The 17,347-nt window shown below is 47.8% G+C and overlaps 1 protein-coding gene across 19 annotated transcripts in view; it reads right to left on the bottom strand.

Moving 5' to 3' along the window:
* The window catches only part of C29H10orf90 (chromosome 29 C10orf90 homolog), a 214,542-nt gene that overhangs the window by 171,162 nt on the left and 26,033 nt on the right, over positions 1-17,347 (bottom strand). For 15 of the 19 annotated variants that reach the window (XR_012020427.1, XR_012020423.1, XR_012020419.1 and 12 more), the window contains exon 2: positions 12,473-12,545. The exons of 2 other annotated variants lie outside the window; for them this stretch is intronic. Coding sequence is in view for 8 of the 17 variants with exons in the window: in XM_072804902.1 (XP_072661003.1) it covers positions 12,473-12,545 (73 nt within the window). In the remaining 9 variants the exon portion in view is untranslated. Of the gene's footprint in view, positions 1-12,472; positions 12,546-17,273; positions 17,345-17,347 lie in introns of those variants that run through there. 2 more of the 19 variants (XR_012020424.1, XR_012020426.1) reach the window with 2 other exon arrangements.

Here is a 17,347-nt window from a genome sequence, read left to right as displayed (position 1 = left end):
AAATGGGGTCAATGTACACAATGAAATACTATCCAGCTGTAGGAAGGAAGGAAATCCTACCTTGTGCAACAACAGGGATGGACCTGGAGGATGTGATGCTGAGTGAAGTAAGCCGGGCACAGACAGACAAACCCGGGGCACCTGGGTGGCTCAGAGGTGGAGCATCTTCCTTTGGCTCAGGGCGTGATCCCAGGGTCCTGGGATCAAGTCCTGCAGGGAGCCTGCTTCTCCCTCAGCCTGTGTCTCTGCCTCTTTCTCTCTCTGTTTCTCTCATGAATAAATAAATAAAATATTTTTTAAAAAGAAAGAAGAAAGAAAGAAAGAAAGAAGAAAGAAAGAAAGAAAGAAAGAAAGAAAAGAAAGAAAGAAAAAGAAAGAAAGAAAGATAGATAGATAGATAGATAGATAGATAGATAGATAGATAGATGATAAACCCTGTGTGATTCTACTTCCATGAGGTTTGTAAAATGGTCAGATTGCTAGAATCAGAGACTGGGCTGGTAACAGCCAGGGGCTGCAGGGAGGGGGAGATGGGGAATCATCAACCAATGGACATAAATTTCAGTTAGGCAGCGTACCCCAGAGATCCCTGTACAGCACTGCGTCCATAACTGGGCTAGCCAGTGTAGGCTTACCAAGTTGCCACGCGAGTAGATCTTATGTTGAGGTGTTCTCACCATACTAATGTTTTGTAAAAAAAAAAAAAAAAAAAAGGTCAGGATTAGTGGTTCTATCTATTATAACTACTGCTCAGAACAGCGATGCAAGATAGGGTCTTACCATCCCCACTTTACAAATGGTGAAACTGAGTTGCACAGAGCTCAATTCAGTTGACCAACATTGAAGAGTGAACCGTCGGGGCACCTGGGGGGCTCAGTGGTTGAGCATCAGCCTTTGGCTCAGGTCATGATCCCAGGGTCCTGGGATCGAGTCCTGCAGGGGGCCTGCTTCTCCCTCTGCCTGTGTCTCTGCCTCTCTCTGTGTTGTGTCTCTCATGAATAAATAAATAAAATCTTTACAAAAATAATAAATAAAGAAAAGAAAAGAAAAGTGAAAAAAAATTAAAAAAAAAAAAAAGTGAACAGTGGAGGAGCTGGGATTGCCTAAGGCCTCCTAGTTTCACCCCCTAACACTGACTCCAGCCAGGGCTATTGTCCTCTGAGCCAACTGTAATTTATGCCTGGGCACCCCTTGCTTGGAACCCGTGTTCACCAACCCCATCACGCGGCACAGCTTTCTGGAATCCACGTCCCCGACCCCAGCCCTGCCCATTTGCAGAGCTGCCCAGGAGCGAGGCTCGGCCCCCTCGGCAGGCTGACAGTCTCGGTGTGTAGTCCCCCCCAGAGACCGTCTCCTAAGTCCCATAAAAAGAACAAGGCAAACTGGGGCGCCCGCGAGGCGTTGCGGGGAGAGGCGCACATTCGGAGCTGAGCGAGGAGCTGGGGGCCCGGGCCGGCCTGACGATCCGAAGGGAACGATGAGCTGAGGGTCATTAAACCAAAGCCATTTCGTACCGGAGAAGGGAGGGAATTTTGAAAGCACAGCCCGGTTACAGACCCCGCGGCTTCCCATCGGCCCACGGAAACCAGGGCACATTCCCGGCGCCCACCTGCGGGCCAGCGCCCATCTGAGGGCCGGTGCCCACCTGCAGGCCGGCGCCCACCTGCGGGCCGGTGCCCACCTGCGGGCGCCAGCTCGGGCTCTGAGGCGCCGGGAGCACGGCCGCAGCGCCCGAGGGCGTGGGATCCAGATCCACACAGGGCAGGCCCGCGGGTGGAAAGGCACTGCCCGCGCTGACAACCTGCCCCTTGCAGGGCTCTGGGCGGCCTCGGGAAGTCCCCGCGTCCAGGGGAACATCACCTGGTGGGTGCACAGCTGGTGCTGGTGCTGCCCAGGGTGCTTGTCGGATCCTGCCCCGTGGAGGAGGCCAGGAGGCCCTGCTGCACCTGCGGAGCTCCCCGCACCCCCACCCACCGGGGCCAGGGCCCCCCCACCCCCTGCAGGTGCCCTGGCTGTCTCCCACACCGGCTCCCCACAGGATCCCATTTCAAGAACGAGCTCCCCTTGCAAGTAACTCGAGCAGCTTTCGGGAAGCTCAGCCTCTGTGGTCCGGGTAGGCTGGGAAGAACGGACCGCCCGGCTGAAGCTCCTATAGAAAGGTTCGGGAGCTCCCTCCCAATGCCAGCCTGGGGGGAATGTTCCGGAAGGGTTTGGAAACCTAAGGTCCCCTCCTGTGCCCAGGGGATGCATGAGACACGCAGCTGAGGCTCTTTCCAGAACAGTGGCACCTTTGAAGGCAGAGGCCAGATCTTACCTGTCCGATTGCTCAAACACACACAGGCCGTTTCTACCAGGACACAAGAGGTCTTTGCACCCCCTCTGGGAGCTGAAAAGGGGAGGTGGCCCTAATTTTCTTTTTCTATCTGTTATGACCTCTGATTGTGAGCTCCAGGCACAGGCCACCCTGCCCACTGCCTGGTTCCACCAGCCCCGAGGGCAAGCTGGCAGCCTGTGCCCACACCCAAAGAGAGAGAGAGAGAGAGAGACCACTCTCGGGAAGCAGGAGAGGAGGAAGCAAGTCAGGAGATAATTTGTTCAAAAAAGGCTGCTTTTCGGGGCACCTAGGTGGCATTTGCCTTTGGTCCAGGGCGTGATCCCGGGGTCCTGGGATCAAGTCCTGCATCAGGCTCCCTGCAGGGAGGCTGCTTCTCCCTCTGCCTATGTCTCTGCCTCTCTCTGTGTGTCTCTCAAATAAATAAAATTTTTTTAAATTAAAAATTAAATAAATTCAAAAGATGCTTTGCAAGAACAATCTTACGGCCAGCACCGGTGTTCTCACCAACACGTAAACTAGGCCAGGGGCGCAGACGGTCTCGCTCTGTGTGGGAGGCGCTTCGCTCAGTGTCCTGGTCCCCTGGGCTCAGCCACAGCACAGCTGCCAGAGAAATTCTCCTCTCGAGCTTGGAAAGCCGGACACTAACATGACCATTATATTAAATAACACAGTAAGCTTCAAAAGTACATTTAATTCCATGTGTCACTTTCAATTTGCGTTGCCTTTGCTTATACACTTTTTTTCTTTCAAAGAATCTTTTCTTTCGATGGCCAGCTGGGCACAAAGTTGCTCGAAAATAGAACGCTTCAGCTCTTAACCAAGTCTGTCCTCTCCACGCCCTAGTAACAATATTTCACCAAAATAAGCAGCATTTGGGGCAGCAGGGCCCACAGAGCTGGGCGGGGTGGGGGGTGGAGGGTGGGTTCCTTTTATTGGCAGCCTTTCCCCAGTGACATCAATCTTTGGAAGGAGTATGTGACTTTGACAATTGTTTAGAAATGTTTTTTCTCGAGAGAAAAAAAATGTTTTTTCTCGGGGGCTCTGGACATAAAACAAACCTTAGGGAAGTAGGAACCCATGAGCCTCTTTAACTTAAAGCCTCTGAAATCACACCAGGAATCACATGTAAGCCCTGGGGCTCGTGGCTCTGGGGCAGGCAATACCACGAGATATTGGTGGTATCCCAGGAAGGAGACTGAGAAGCCTGAGGCTGGAAGGGAGGGTCTTGCTGATTCAGAGAGGAGAAGACAGGGCAGAAAGGGAAGTGCACACAGTGTCCCAGAGTCACCCTAAAGTCCTTCTGAAGTTAGCTCACGGTGACATGCCTGATTCCCATCCCCGTGGCTCTCCAGGTTCCACAGGTGACTTAGCACCTTCCTCCACCCAACTGGCTCATCCCTCCAAAGGTGGTTTATGGCACACCTAGCTTGGTACGGGGGCTGGCAGGCAAAATCCAAGCTCCCCTGCAGCTTACAGTCTGGGGGGGGGGGGGTAGGTGCTTCTCAAGCCCAAAGAAACATAACACGATTGTCACAGGTGCAGCAAAGAAGAGGAAGGTGGACTCCGAGTGCCTGCAGTGGGACTGGTCTTGAGATCAGGGATGCTTCCCTAGGATGTATGGCTGAGGCTCTGTAGTCAAGGGTCCTTAGGGGGAAAGGAAAGGGCAGCGTGGGTCAGGCAAAGAGATCAGCTTGTCCAGGGGCTTCACAGCAGGAGGCACATGGAGGATGGGGTAGGAGAGCCAGAAGGAGGGAGAGAGGGAGATCAGGGACTGGCGGCCCCAGGGTCTCTCACACCATAGTAAGTTTTGCCTTTATGAGCAACTGAAAGGCATGGAAGGATTCTAAAGGAGGAATGGCATGGCCCACACAGCTCATTCTGGCTGTAAGCAGAGACGAGACGCAGAAAGCACAGGCTACTGCAGTATCCAGGCCGACACGGCAGCAGGGACGGGTCTCAGAGATGAGCAGGAGGTAAGTCAGAGGGACGCGGTCATGGATTGGACACTGGGGGTGTGGGAGAGACAGAAAGACTCCTAGGCCTCCAGTGTGACAGCCCCATGGATGGTGATGCCATTCCTGAAAGGGGACAGCAGTCTTAGCTCAGAGAGATATTAGGGTTCCATTGCTTCTCGGGCCCATTTTGGCCTCAGTCTAGAACTTGGGTTTCTGCCTTGCTGGGGAACGAGTTCCTGGCTTGCACCCGATTCCTGGACCTGATGCTGGGACCTTAGCACTCTGAGCAGGACCTAACCTGAGTCAGATCCAGCCACAGTTTCTCTCTCCACGTGGCTCCCACCCTACATTCCCAGACACCAAGGTGCACTTCCTCCACGTGAGGACACTGTGTCCTCCAGCTGCACCTCCCTGACACTGACCTCGTGCCTCGTTGGTGTCCACACCTGGCTCTTGCCATGCTCTTGGAAGCTGGGTCCAAGCTCTCTCTCTCAATCTCTCTCTCTGTCCCCCTTGCCCCAGCAGGTATGTAACCCCCTAGATCCCAGACCATGTCATTCTGCCCTGGCCTCCACACCTTCACTCTCTCCATGTCAGGCCCTCACTGTGTAAGGATCACCATTAAGACCCCATATCATGTGCTGTTTTGACATCTGGTGCAACTAAGAAGGCTTCATCTGGCCAAACTGCAAACTCCCTTTCCAGCGCTGCTTCCACAGACAAGATCCCCCAGTCAAATAACCCTCCTTGTCATGGAGATGGGGGGTGAGGGGAGGAGCAGCTCCTGCTTTTCCCTGAGCCATAGCTTCATTTCCTTTCCAACTCATGGAATTACTTAAACAATCCTATTACATCCTCCCACAGGAGCCAAGGATCACCCCACCCTCTTGACATTACAAAGCCTGCCTCCACTGCTTCTACTTGTTCACTTTGTCCCTGAGGGTAGTTCTCGTACGGCCCTGCAGGTGACAGGTGGCAGGTGCTGTGTCCCTCCCCAGGACTGTGAGGTGTATGTGACTCATAAACTGCTAGCAGTTCCCCCACCCGGTGTCAGGCGTTGTGCCTGGCCACCCCCATAATCCTAGTGTGGGAACCCTTCTGTTACCAAATGATGAAGAGGAGGCAATTCAAACAGCCTTCTGTAGGAGAGCTTTATGCTGAATAACTCTTGGAGGTGAAGGAATGATAATTACGCATATTTCTTAAAAACACGGCAAATTCCAAAAGAGTGGTTTTCACAAGGGATGCTCGTGACAGCTTCTTGGGCTCTGCTCCCATAGTCTCTGATGCCACAGGTCTGGGTGGAGTCTAGAGACTTGTTTCTGTTTTAGGTTCCCTGGAGGACTCCAGTGCCCTCTTCCACTTGGGAACTATTGCTAGAGCAGAGCCATTTCCCTTGCACTGCGATTTCAGTAAAATCTTGTGTCCATGCTGGAAAGGGGATTGCTGCTCAGCCATCGGACTTGGGCTTCTTAATGCCACTTCACCAGTGGGTGCCCCTTCCCAGCAAAAACATAATGCTGGATGCCTGTCACTCAGACCTGATCCCTTTGGTCAGGTCAAAATACTAGTGCCCAAAGATGCCTGCCCGGACATCCACGTCAGGGTGGAAGGGCTCATATGCTCCAGGGAAAATGAATGGAAATGATGGGCAGTCCTCATTCCTCTAAGAATAGGACACAGTGGCCCTCCCAGAACACTGCCAGTACCTCATGTCTACCCCAGCATCTGATTTCCTTACTTCTAGATGAGCTCCTTTTGTTCCTCTGTACACAAGAGGCGATGACTAAGCTTCCAAGCCTTTGAGGGGAGGCAGTTACATCTGGCTGGATGCATTTCATTCTGCCACAGAGCTACACAGACTGGGGAATCTTCAGCTGAGCTCTTTGCTTGGTATATTTCTTACCAATTATTTTTAAAATTAGATTATGTACAGGGGATGGGCAAAGATGACCTAGATGCAGAAATTCATACAAGGGGGAAAAGTTGCTTATCACACTATTTATAGGTGATTGTGACAAAACGGAGGGCCAAGACCCAGGCAGGCACTAGGTGGAACTGAGGAAGGGACACGAGCATAACGGTTATCCATTAGAGAGCAAGGTGACTTGGTCTACTTTCTTTCCAGTCATGTTCTACACAAGCAGGCACAACAGACCCAAATGCGTCCCTTTCATCTGGCACAGAAAGCAGGAATAAATGTTCTTTCTTCTTGGGTGGCCAGCGAAGTTATGCTGCGTTTTCCCACCTTTACTCTTGCGGAGTGAGAGGGACACTGAGCAGAGCCAGCAGCAAGCAGGCTCCATAGGAGCCACTTGAGTGGAGGCCTCCGTCCCCTTAGCAAAGGGAACTGAGTAACAGGACAGGTAAAGTACTCGAGAGAGTCGTAGAAAACCCCAAAAGCAGCTGCTATCCCTGACAGGCTCTCAACTGCGGTCACGGAATCCAATTCCCAGCCTGCTCTGAGGCCTTGCCCGAGAGAGTCAGGTAAGATCCCTGGATGTAGAATTGGCTCCACGTGGTTCCTTCAAGCAACTAATCCTTTGCAATCCAGTGAACTTCTATGCACTGGTCCCTAACCTGGGGAACATAGAGATGAGTAAGACAAGGTCCCTGCCCTCCAAGCCAATAGTCTTGGAGAGAAAAAAAAAAAAAAAAGACAAGTCTACAAGGGAAAGAGGATAATGCAGGGTGAACTAGAATCATGGAACACAGAAACCCTGAAGTGCCAAGGGTGAGCTGGTTGAATCAGGGAATGCATTTGACAAAAGGAAGGATTTTCACAACCGGGATGTATAGAAGGTGGTTTCGGGAGAGTCCCCAGGGGCAAGGAGAGGGTCAAGCAAGTGTAGAGTCAGATGTGGGATGGCACCAAATGTGGTGCCAAGGAATCGATACTTTGGCCTCCGAGGACTGGTGTGATCTTCAAGCAGAGAAGTTGCATTGATTAAAGCCACTCTTACACGCTGTCCCATAGGTGACTTCCCCTCACGGGCAAGGAGGAGTCTGGGAGAGGGAGGCAGATGGCGATACGGCATGATCAACACGGCTCCTTTTTATAAAAAGGAATGAATCCACCTGCTTTCGCCTCAACAATTAGAGCCTGAACACAAACCAGGTTTTTCAGGGAAAACAGGTAACTGTGGTGGCCTTGCTATACCTTGTTCAGAGGGAACCTGCAATTACAAACTGCAGAAGAGAAAAGAAATAAAACCCATATCCATCTCGGGGCAGTTTTTAAGGGATAACAGACCAATCCTTCCTTGGAGGGTTGGTGTTGTGGCAGGACAGCTGTTTGACTTGGCACTGATGAAACTAAAAGTACGGGTTAGGAAGGCAGCAAATCACTGCTCTTACTAAAGCTGGAGGAGAGAAACAATGACCCTCAAGTTTTAAGTGAAATATAATTACTTCATCCCACTCATCAATCAAAGACCCACCCTTTAAAAACTGCCAGCTGTAAAGGTCGGGCTTAATTGATCAGGAGGGAGAAAATTTCATGCCGTTCCACCTTCCTTCCTAAGCCAAGTGAATTAGCAATTAAAAATTCCAGGTGATCCTTCATCAATTACCTTTCCATACATTTCCCATAACTGATGTCCCCAGAAATGGCTTAACTAAGCACCTGACCCTCCTAACTATTGCTAAATTCTCAGATGAAGCAGTCTTGTCTGCAGACAGGTAGCGCAGGGATGGGGAAACGGTAAAAGGAATCTTTTTCTAATACACAGAATGGAAATTTCAAAGGGACTTCCTACCTCCCACTGATTTTTGAAAACAGATACGAGTTTGGGCAGAAACAGTCACCCTTCCTACGTTATTTCCCTCTCTTAGTGTTTGGATCTTATTATTCATTGTGACCTGGGGTTCTATGCAGGCCAACCGCATTTCAAAGGTCTTGCCAATAGGACGATTTTACCATGAAAAATCAGCTCCCCCTCTCCCCACCCTTCCCACTCCTGGAATCCCCAGTGAGCGAGGCAATGACTATAGTTGCAGCGTGCAAGCGAAGGGAGCAAAAATGAAAATCCGGAGACGATGTTTCATTTGCGAGTTTGTGCATGAGCCCTTGAACCCTGTTTGCAGAAAATATGCCCCTCCCTATCTAGCTTCTAGGCTTACCACCCACATCACCCAGTTCTAGAGCAGCTGGTAGAGATGGGGCATAAACCACTGTTGTCCGAGAGCAAAGTAAGACCTGAGCAAGTGGACTTTTCCCAAGACAAGGAGCTGAGTGAGGGCAAAGTCAACCCTGGCACTAAATACCTCACATCGCAAAAGAAAACCCTGATGTCAGGTTTGTGGTTCCCAGGACAGTGCTGTCCTTCCCCGCCCCAGCCACCACCCCACACAGTGGGCTTCTTCGGTTTTGCAGCCTCATCCCCTCTCCATCCAGCTCATATATTTTTCTTTGCATTAATCTCAGTTGTTCTCAAGGCCTCTCATACACCGCCTGTAAATGATGGTCAGATTGAGATCTACGACCCTAACCTGTCTCTCCATCTCAACACCAAACTGCTGAATGCATCCCAGGCATCTAAGGCAGGTGGCTTCTCACAAGTACAGGGTCCAAACCCCACAAAATCAGGATCCTCCAACCAGCACCCCCATACACACTCTGTGAACGTCCTGGACCCTGAATTCCCTACCCCACTAACAGCAACACTGTCTACCCAAGAAACATCTTAAGCCTCCCCCTTACTGGGGCATCTGGGTGGCTCAGTGGTTGAGCATCTGCCTTTGGCTCAGGGTGTGATCCTAGGGTCTCCAGATCAGGTCCCCACATCAGGTTCCCACATGGAGCCTGCTTCCCCCTCTGCCTATGTCTCTGCCTCTCTCTGTGTGTCTCTCATGAATAGATAAATAAAATCTTTAAAAAAAAAAAAAAAAAAAAACTTCCTCTTACTGCAAATAATTCGGTCATTACCCAGGGCTCCAGTGACTCAAGCACTGGAGTCACTCCTGCCCTAGATGAAACCCCCATCACCTCCTGCCTGGAACAGGATACAGGAGTCTTTCTAGAACATACATCAGATCGTGCATTCTAACAACTCAGTATTTAATGAGGACTCTTTGCCTCCTCAAACCAGATTAAAAGAAAATAAGTAACTTATTTTAGTTTGGCTCAATACAATCTAAAGGATTTCTAACAGTTCCCGCTGTGTGAGCACATCATGAGTTACCTCCTGAGAGCGAGCCCCCTGTCCGTGGGACTCTATGTGGTCAGCCTGCTCTGAGAGGCTTCCCCGCTTTTGCACAGGAAGGAGGCGGAGGGTTTCAGACATCAGACAGCAGAAGGAAACTGGACGAAACTGGACGAAATGACCCTCGGGCCCTGCCCAAACTTGAGATTCTATGAGCTGACCTCTGCCGAGCCCGTGGACTCCTTCTGGAAGAATTGCCCTGCTAGCCAGGTGTGCACAGGATTACACGCTAAGAAGCCACGTTTCTTTTTTTTTTAATTTTTATTTATTTATGATAGTCACACACAGAGAGAGAGAGAGAGAGGCAGAGACACAGGCAGAGGGAGAAGCAGGCTCCATGCACCGGGAACCTGACGTGGGATTCGATTCCGGGTCTCCAGGATTGCGCCCTGGGCCAAAGGCAGGCGCTAAACCGCTGCGCCACCCAGGGATCCCAGAAGCCACGTTTCTAATATTTGACCTTGCTTCCTGACCTGTGATGATCGAATCACGATGGAGCCTGAGGAAGTGAATTGACAGACACCAAACCCTGTCATGGTAGCTCTTGGCGAGACCCACGTCCTCACTGCTGGAGCCCACAGAGTCCCCTTCGTTCCTGTGCTTTCTGCAACCTGGTGGCTCATCCTGACCCCCTGTCCTGGCCCTGCTGGTGGTGGCCTGCCAAGCCCAGTTTTAGCAAAGAATCCCATTGAGCCCAGATTTAGAGAGAGAATGCTGCTGAGCCGGTTTCACAAGACTCTCCCCTACCTTGACATCTAATCAAGTTCTTTTTTGGTAATGTTGTATGCACCCAGTCCCCCACCCTACTACAGATGCCCCCACCCCACCGCTGGCTACAGATGCCCTGGCTACATTGGCTGCGCTGGCTGCATTCAGAGTTGAGCCCAGTTCTCCACTGGGGTTTCCCTTCTCTACCGCAGTAGCTCACCTGTCTCGCCATTGCAGAGGAGTTGACGGTGCCATTTCTCTTTAAGAGATGGGAATGACCCTTCTGGGAGACGCATGGAGCCTGGACAGCCCCCGGGAGAGTCGGCCTTCCAGGAGAGCACGGTGCCCACTTAGGTCCTGACTCTGACAGAGACTCTCCTTGATCAAACCAGAGTCAGGCTTCTCTGAGAAGTTGATGTACCAAGACCTCACCCTTGAGCTCCGTCTTTGGCCTATTTAGTCCAGCTTTAGAAAGAGTCCTGCTGGTTCCATTAGAAAAAAATCCCCCACCCTTGATATGTGATCAAATCCCCCATCCCCTACCCGTCAAGTCAATTTAGCCCCCTGACCTCTTAGAAAATTTCCATCCACTGACCCCCACCCTGCTTCTTGACTGTGAATTCCTACGTTTCCTTATATTCACAGTTGAGCTTGGACTCTCTTTCCTCCTCGAAGACCCCAAAGGAGTGGTCTCCCTGAATAAAAGCTGCCTTACGCTCTTTAAGAAGCCTTACAAACGATTTCTTTCTTTAATAGCTGCTTGCTTTCTATAAGAATGCGCAAGGTTTAAGACTATCTCTAAAGTATCCTTCCATAATTAGAACTTGGAAAATACAGATTTAAAAAGAAAGAATAGACGAGGGAGGGAGAGAGAGGGGGAGAGAGCCAGGGTAGCTGTATCTCCTCCCCGCCCAGGCTTGCTTGGGCACATTCCCTATAGCCTGGACCATTAACCTGTGGCCTCTGGGCCAGCATGTGCAAGGTTTCTAAGTCATTAAACGGCTAAGTACCTCACGAGCCAGCATCCACTGTAGGAGTGCCCGATTAGGCCCATTTTGAGCTAAGCTCGTCCTACAAAAAAAGCAGACTGATGGGTCTACATCTAGGTCACCCGGGCCAGACTGTTCTCCCCACTACCTCTGAGCGCTCTGAGGAAAACACGGCATTCTCCTCAACGTCCCCAAGCCCCCTGTGGGAAGCAGGTGGCCAGACGTGCTCATGAGCCTGCCGTTTATGCCACTAGAAGCGCCTGTCAGTGGATTCATGTTCTCACCACAAGCAATTTCTGGGCTCAGTTTTTAAAGGATCCAAACTAAATATCTGCCACCATTAAAGAGTAAGCTATAAACCATGCTTTGGGAATCCAGGAAGGATTAACTAGGAAAGCTTCACTCAAATAATATATTTGTCTTGAGTTGACTGTGTTGGTTACGGAGGAGAATTCAGGCCCCTGATACCTTTGATACGGGTCAGGGTTAAGGAAGAGAAAAGCTATAAATGTGTATGTGTGTAATCACACGCATGCACGCACGTATATGCATAAAATATTTTTCATAGATACCAATTCACCTGTCACATTTACAAATTAAAATTAACATGAGGATTAAAAAGAAAATGTGCTACATGAACACACGCTTTTAGAAGTTATTATTCAGAAGTTATAGTCTCTGAATTGAAATGCTCTGTTAACCTTGTAGTCTTAGTGTAGCACCATCAGAGAATGTGACCTAAACCCACCTGACTTCTCTCACGGCCCAGGGACGGAGGGAGGTGGGGGGACAAGCTTGTTTCCACACCACTTATATTAACGAACTTAATAAAAGTTCTGAACTGTAACCAACTCACCTGGTGTTGTTCCAGTATAGGGGCTGTGAATTGAAGCTTCACCACAAATGATTTATACATGCCTATACTTAAACTGTCCCTGCTCTGTTGCGAGAATATTCCATATTCGCCCCATTACTCATTCCTGGAGGAACCTGCACCACGCTGGCCCAAACCCCTGCAATCTGCAGTAATCTCGGGTCCTGAATGCACTACCAATATTTCTTCTGCATTGTTTGCTTTTCTCGGAGACTGCCAACCTAAAAGCCTGGGTGTTTAGAAATTCAAATCAGCTTCAAATCTTGTCAGAGCCACTGAGCTATCATCTTGGGGTTGCAAGGAGATGAGGCTCCAAAGAACATTTCATTATTAATAAAAATAAAGGAGAGAGATAGTAAATAAAGGCTTGAGCGGGAACGCCACCCGGTCAGAGCCCAGCTCTTTACCTGCGTGTGAAAGACCTTCGTTTCTTTCCCAAGCGGAATGATCTTTGGGGGACGAGAAGAGCCGACTGTGGATCTGGAAGATAAACAGAAACCTTCCCAGTTTTATATTTTTATTTGCCAGATATATAATCTTCAATAATGCGCATTATTATTTCTAAAGAATCAAGAAACATCCCTAGAATCTCTCCAATCTCCCAAGAAAGAACTCTGGGTTTTAATGAAGACTTATTTCCATTTTCTCCTGCGTTAACTCTGCAAACGAATAAAGGGTAGGTTTCTGATGATTTCAACATGCACAAGGAGGAGGAGGAGAGGGAGAAAAACCATAATCAGCTAACATGGATTTTGCTAGTAGAGCAAAAAGAACCACATCTAATATTTCTTTTCCATCCCATCATGATGTTGAATGGGTGTGAGGCTAAAATTGGACATGCAATAACTATTGATAAATTGATTAACCACAAGCAATCAAATTTCAGGAATCAGCCTTCAAGGCCCAATGAAAATAAGATTAATACATACAAAAGCGTTCTGCTGTCTGCAAGTAGGATTGTGACGCTGACTTCCCCCGCCAAAAGGCAAAGGTTGGTTTTGTGAGTTTATTCCGCAAGTGGTTTGCTATAGGTGAGACTTTTGGTTTGGATTTATGAATTTATAAACAGGGTCCACACTGGGTCTGCCCCGTGCCCGCCATCCCTCCTCACAACTGTCCCCTAAAGCTGACGAGTAACTTTTCCGGCCTCTTGCTGTAAGCGCAGCGTGATTGGAAGCGGCGATGCCAGCCCCAATTCTGCATCTCTGCTCACTTCTTGGTCCCACCCAGGCTGAGTCAGGCTTCACAGAGTTCAATCCCCACCCTGGCCCTTCTCATCCCCAGCATCTGGGCAACCAAACTGGGGACAGAGAAAAGTGGGGGGAACCCAGAGCAGGGTGGGGCTAAGATCTGGGGAGTCACACACCACGTTTGGCCACTCCCTGGGCTTCTCTGCTCCGAGCCCTCCTCCGTTGCGTCCTATGCACAACATGACCTATTAATTCTCACAACGGACACGTCACAGGAATACCAGGTAACCCATGGAACACTTTCAGGAAGGAAATACAGGTGCAGCAGCATTGGATGTAGGACAGGAAATGATTTAAATCCCAAATCGAGGGACGCCTGTGTGGCTCAGTGGTTAAGCATCTGCCTTCAGCCCAGGGCATGATCCTGGATGCCCGGGATCAAGTCCCAGGTCGGGCTCCCTGCAGGGAGCATGCTTCTCCCTCTGCCAGTGTCTCTGCCTCGCTCTCTGTGTCTCTCATGAGTCATTCAAAATGGACTTAAAGCTGTATCCACAGAGATGTTTTTGTGGCGTGGTTCATCATGGCAAAACATCAGAGGTTTCTGAAATATCCACCACCGGGGAATAGCTCGGGAGGCCAGCGCCAAGTGTCGATGCATCCGTTAACATCGTAACAATGTTCATGGTCCGAGCTGCAGTCTCCACAGCTACAGCCCACGACCGCGTGCCACGGGCAGGCTTCAATGCCATGCTAATGTGGATATTATTTCCTAGGTGATGGGGAAGTTTTGGGGATTTTTGAACAAGGAGATTTAGCGCGTAATGTTCACTTGTGTGTTATAGCTCAGGCCTGTGTACACGTTGAATTAGAGCCGTGCCTGGAGTCCTGACCATGCGCCAAACTTCGTCACTGCCTTCGGAACATGCGACACTTTGCAACTGTGTTTTACCAAGCCTACCTTGCACTGTATATTCATTTTATAACTTTTTTTATTACAGTAAAATATATTTAATGTAAAATTTGCCATCGTGATCATTTTTCAAGCGTACAGTTCAGTGGCATTCGACACGTCCACAGTGATGCACAAGCCATCACCACTCTCCTCCGTAATTCTTTTCATCTTGTAGAACTGAAACCCTGTACCCATTAACAACTCTCTCCCCTTCCCCTTGTTCCTCGTTTTGGCTAGTGTGAATAGTTATTGCCACGAAATGCATGTACAAACATCTCTTTGAGCTCCTGCTTTCAGTTCTTTGGTGTATATGCCCAAACATGGAATTGCTGGACCATAGAGGAATTCTATTTTTTTAAATATTTATCTATTTATTTGAGAGACAGAAAGAGAGAGAGCAGGGGGAGGGGCAGAGGGAGAGAGAGAGAGAGAATCCCAAGCAGACTCCACACTGAGCACAAAGCCCAACACAGGGCTCCATGTCAGGACCCTGAAATCATGACCTACGCCAAAATCAAGAGTCAGGCTCTCAACCGACTGAGCCATCATGGTGCCCCCCAATAATTCTATTTTTTAATTTTTTGAGGACCCTTCACACAGTTTTCCTAAGAGGCTTTACCATTTTTGCATTTCCACCAGCACTGCACAAATGTTTCCCTTTTTCCACATCCCCACCAACATTTGTTATTTTATGTTTTTTTTTAAATAATAACTATCCTAATGGATATGAGATGTATCTCACTATAGTGTGATTTGCATTCCCCTACTTATTCATGATGTGAAGCATCTTTCCATAGGCTTATTATACATCTGCTTTGGAGAAATATTTCAAGTCCTCTACCTTGTTTATTTGTTCTTAAGTTTTGTTTCTCTGTATATTCTGGTCATTAATTCCTTATCAGATAAACCAATTTGCAAGTATTTCCTTCCTTTCTGTACATTGGCCTTTCTCTCCATTGATACTGCCTTTTGATGCATATTTTTTTAATTTTTATTTAAATTTAACTTAGTTAACATATATTGCATTATTAGTTTCAGAAGTAGAATTTAGTGATTCACCAGTATGCATAATTTTAAAAACTTTTCATGAGGTCAAATTTGTCTATTTTTTCTCTTGTTGCCTGTGCTTCTAGTGTCATATCCAAGGAGTCACTGCTAAATTAGCTGTCATGAAGCTTTTGCTCTAGGTCTTCTTCTTCTTTGCTCTAGGTCTTTTCATAGTCTTTGGTCTTGGATCCGTGAGAATATTAGACAAGGATCCAACTGAATTCCTTTGTATATGGATATCCAGTCTTCTCAACACCATTTGTTGATCAGACTGCCCTTCCCCTATTGAATGGCTTGTCAAAAGTCATTTGACCATTTATGAGCAGGCTTATTCTATTTTATGGGTCTATTTTTGGTCTTTATACCAGTACCACACTGTTTTGATTACTGTAGCTTTATAGTAAGCTTTAAAGTCAGGAAGAAAAATAAATAAATAAAGTCAGGAAGAATGAACCTGCCAGCCTTGTTCTTTTCCTGGATTGGTTTGGCTATTTGGGATCCCTTGAGATTTTTTTTTTGATCCCTTGGGATTATATATGGATTTTATAATGGGTTTTCTTATTTCTGAAAAAAAAGTCATTGAGATTTTCACAGGGATTGCACTGACCTTATAGATCATTTTGGGTAGTATCGATATCTTAACAATACTAAGTTACCTGATCCATGAACATGGGATGTGTTTCCAGTTGTTTATGCCTTCCTTAATTTATTTCAGCAACAGTTTGTAGCTTTTATTGTATTGTATATGTCTTTTACCCCCTTGGTTAATTCCTAAGTATTTCATTCTTTTTATTTCAACTGTAAATTGAACTGTTTTCATAATTTCCTTTTCAGATTGTTCACTATCAGTGTAGAGAAATGTAACCGGTTTTTGTGTTACTGCCTCTTCATCTTGTTATTTTGCCAAATTCGTTTATTAGTTCTAACACTATTTCTGTGGGATCTTCTAGGGCTTTCTGCATATTAGATCATATCATCTACACATAGAGATGATTTTACTTCTTTCTTTATGGTTTGATGCCTTTTATTTCTTTTCTGTGCCTAGTTGGTCTGGCTGGGACTTCCACTATGGTGTTGAACAGAAATGGTGAAAGCAGTCATCCTTGTCTTGTTCCTGATCTTAGAGGAAAAGCTCTCAGTCTTTTACCAGCAAGTATGATGCTCACAGTGGGTTTTTCATTATGTAGCTTCTATGTTTTTGAGGTAGTTTCCTTCTGTTCCTTGTTTGCTGGGTGTAATATATTTGGTGACCTGTTTTCCATGTCCTCCCCCTAGAATGTGAGCTGCACACAGCAAATTCTTTATTCATTGCTTTGGTTGTAACATCTATAACAGCACTGAGTCCCTAATTTGTCTTTGAAAGCATGTACTGAATGACAGGAGTGGGTGAAAGGACTGTGATAGCACATGAGCACATGCGTGTGATGATGCGCCACGTGATATCAGTGGATGTCTACTATGATTTCCACTGAGGAAAAAAAAAGGTTTTATGGAAAGAAAGAATGGAAAAAGTATACAAAACTCAATATATATGGCGCTCTTTCTGCACACAGATCATGTTCCCTAATAAACAAAAGATATTGCTAAAGGTCTTATTAGTTAAGACCTGGGAGTGTCTCCACTGGGAGACATTTATCAGCACTGAGCTATTTCTTGTGTGATCATTAGGTAGCTCCTGTCTCACCCCTTTCAAGACTTTGTCTCCCTTAGGTCTCTGAAGCCATTAGTTCTTAATGAACGGCCATATTATTTAATGAACGGCCACAGTAACTGACCTAAGTCACATGGTGGAGGTTAGATTTAGACCCCATTTTCCAGCTCTGTTCCCAGAAGCTCCTCAGCCTGCATCAAGCTTGGGATGACACAAGGAGATACCACCGAGGCCTCACTGCATGAACACAGTAACCTCACTGGATCCTACAACAACTCTGTGGGAGAAATAGCTTGATCATTTCCATTTTACAGAGGTGGAAATTGAGGCACAGAGAGGCTAAGTAATTTTCTCAAAGTCACACAAACCTAGTAAAGCAAGTGAAGAAGCCCATGTTGGAATCAAGGCAATCGGGATCAAGATCAGTCCTTGAGAACAGAAC

The sequence above is a fragment of the Canis lupus genome, chromosome 29 (assembly GCF_048164855.1).
Source record: "Canis lupus baileyi chromosome 29, mCanLup2.hap1, whole genome shotgun sequence".
Classification (NCBI taxonomy): domain Eukaryota; kingdom Metazoa; phylum Chordata; class Mammalia; order Carnivora; family Canidae; genus Canis; species Canis lupus.
This window is presented reverse-complemented; position numbering and strand designations above follow the sequence as displayed.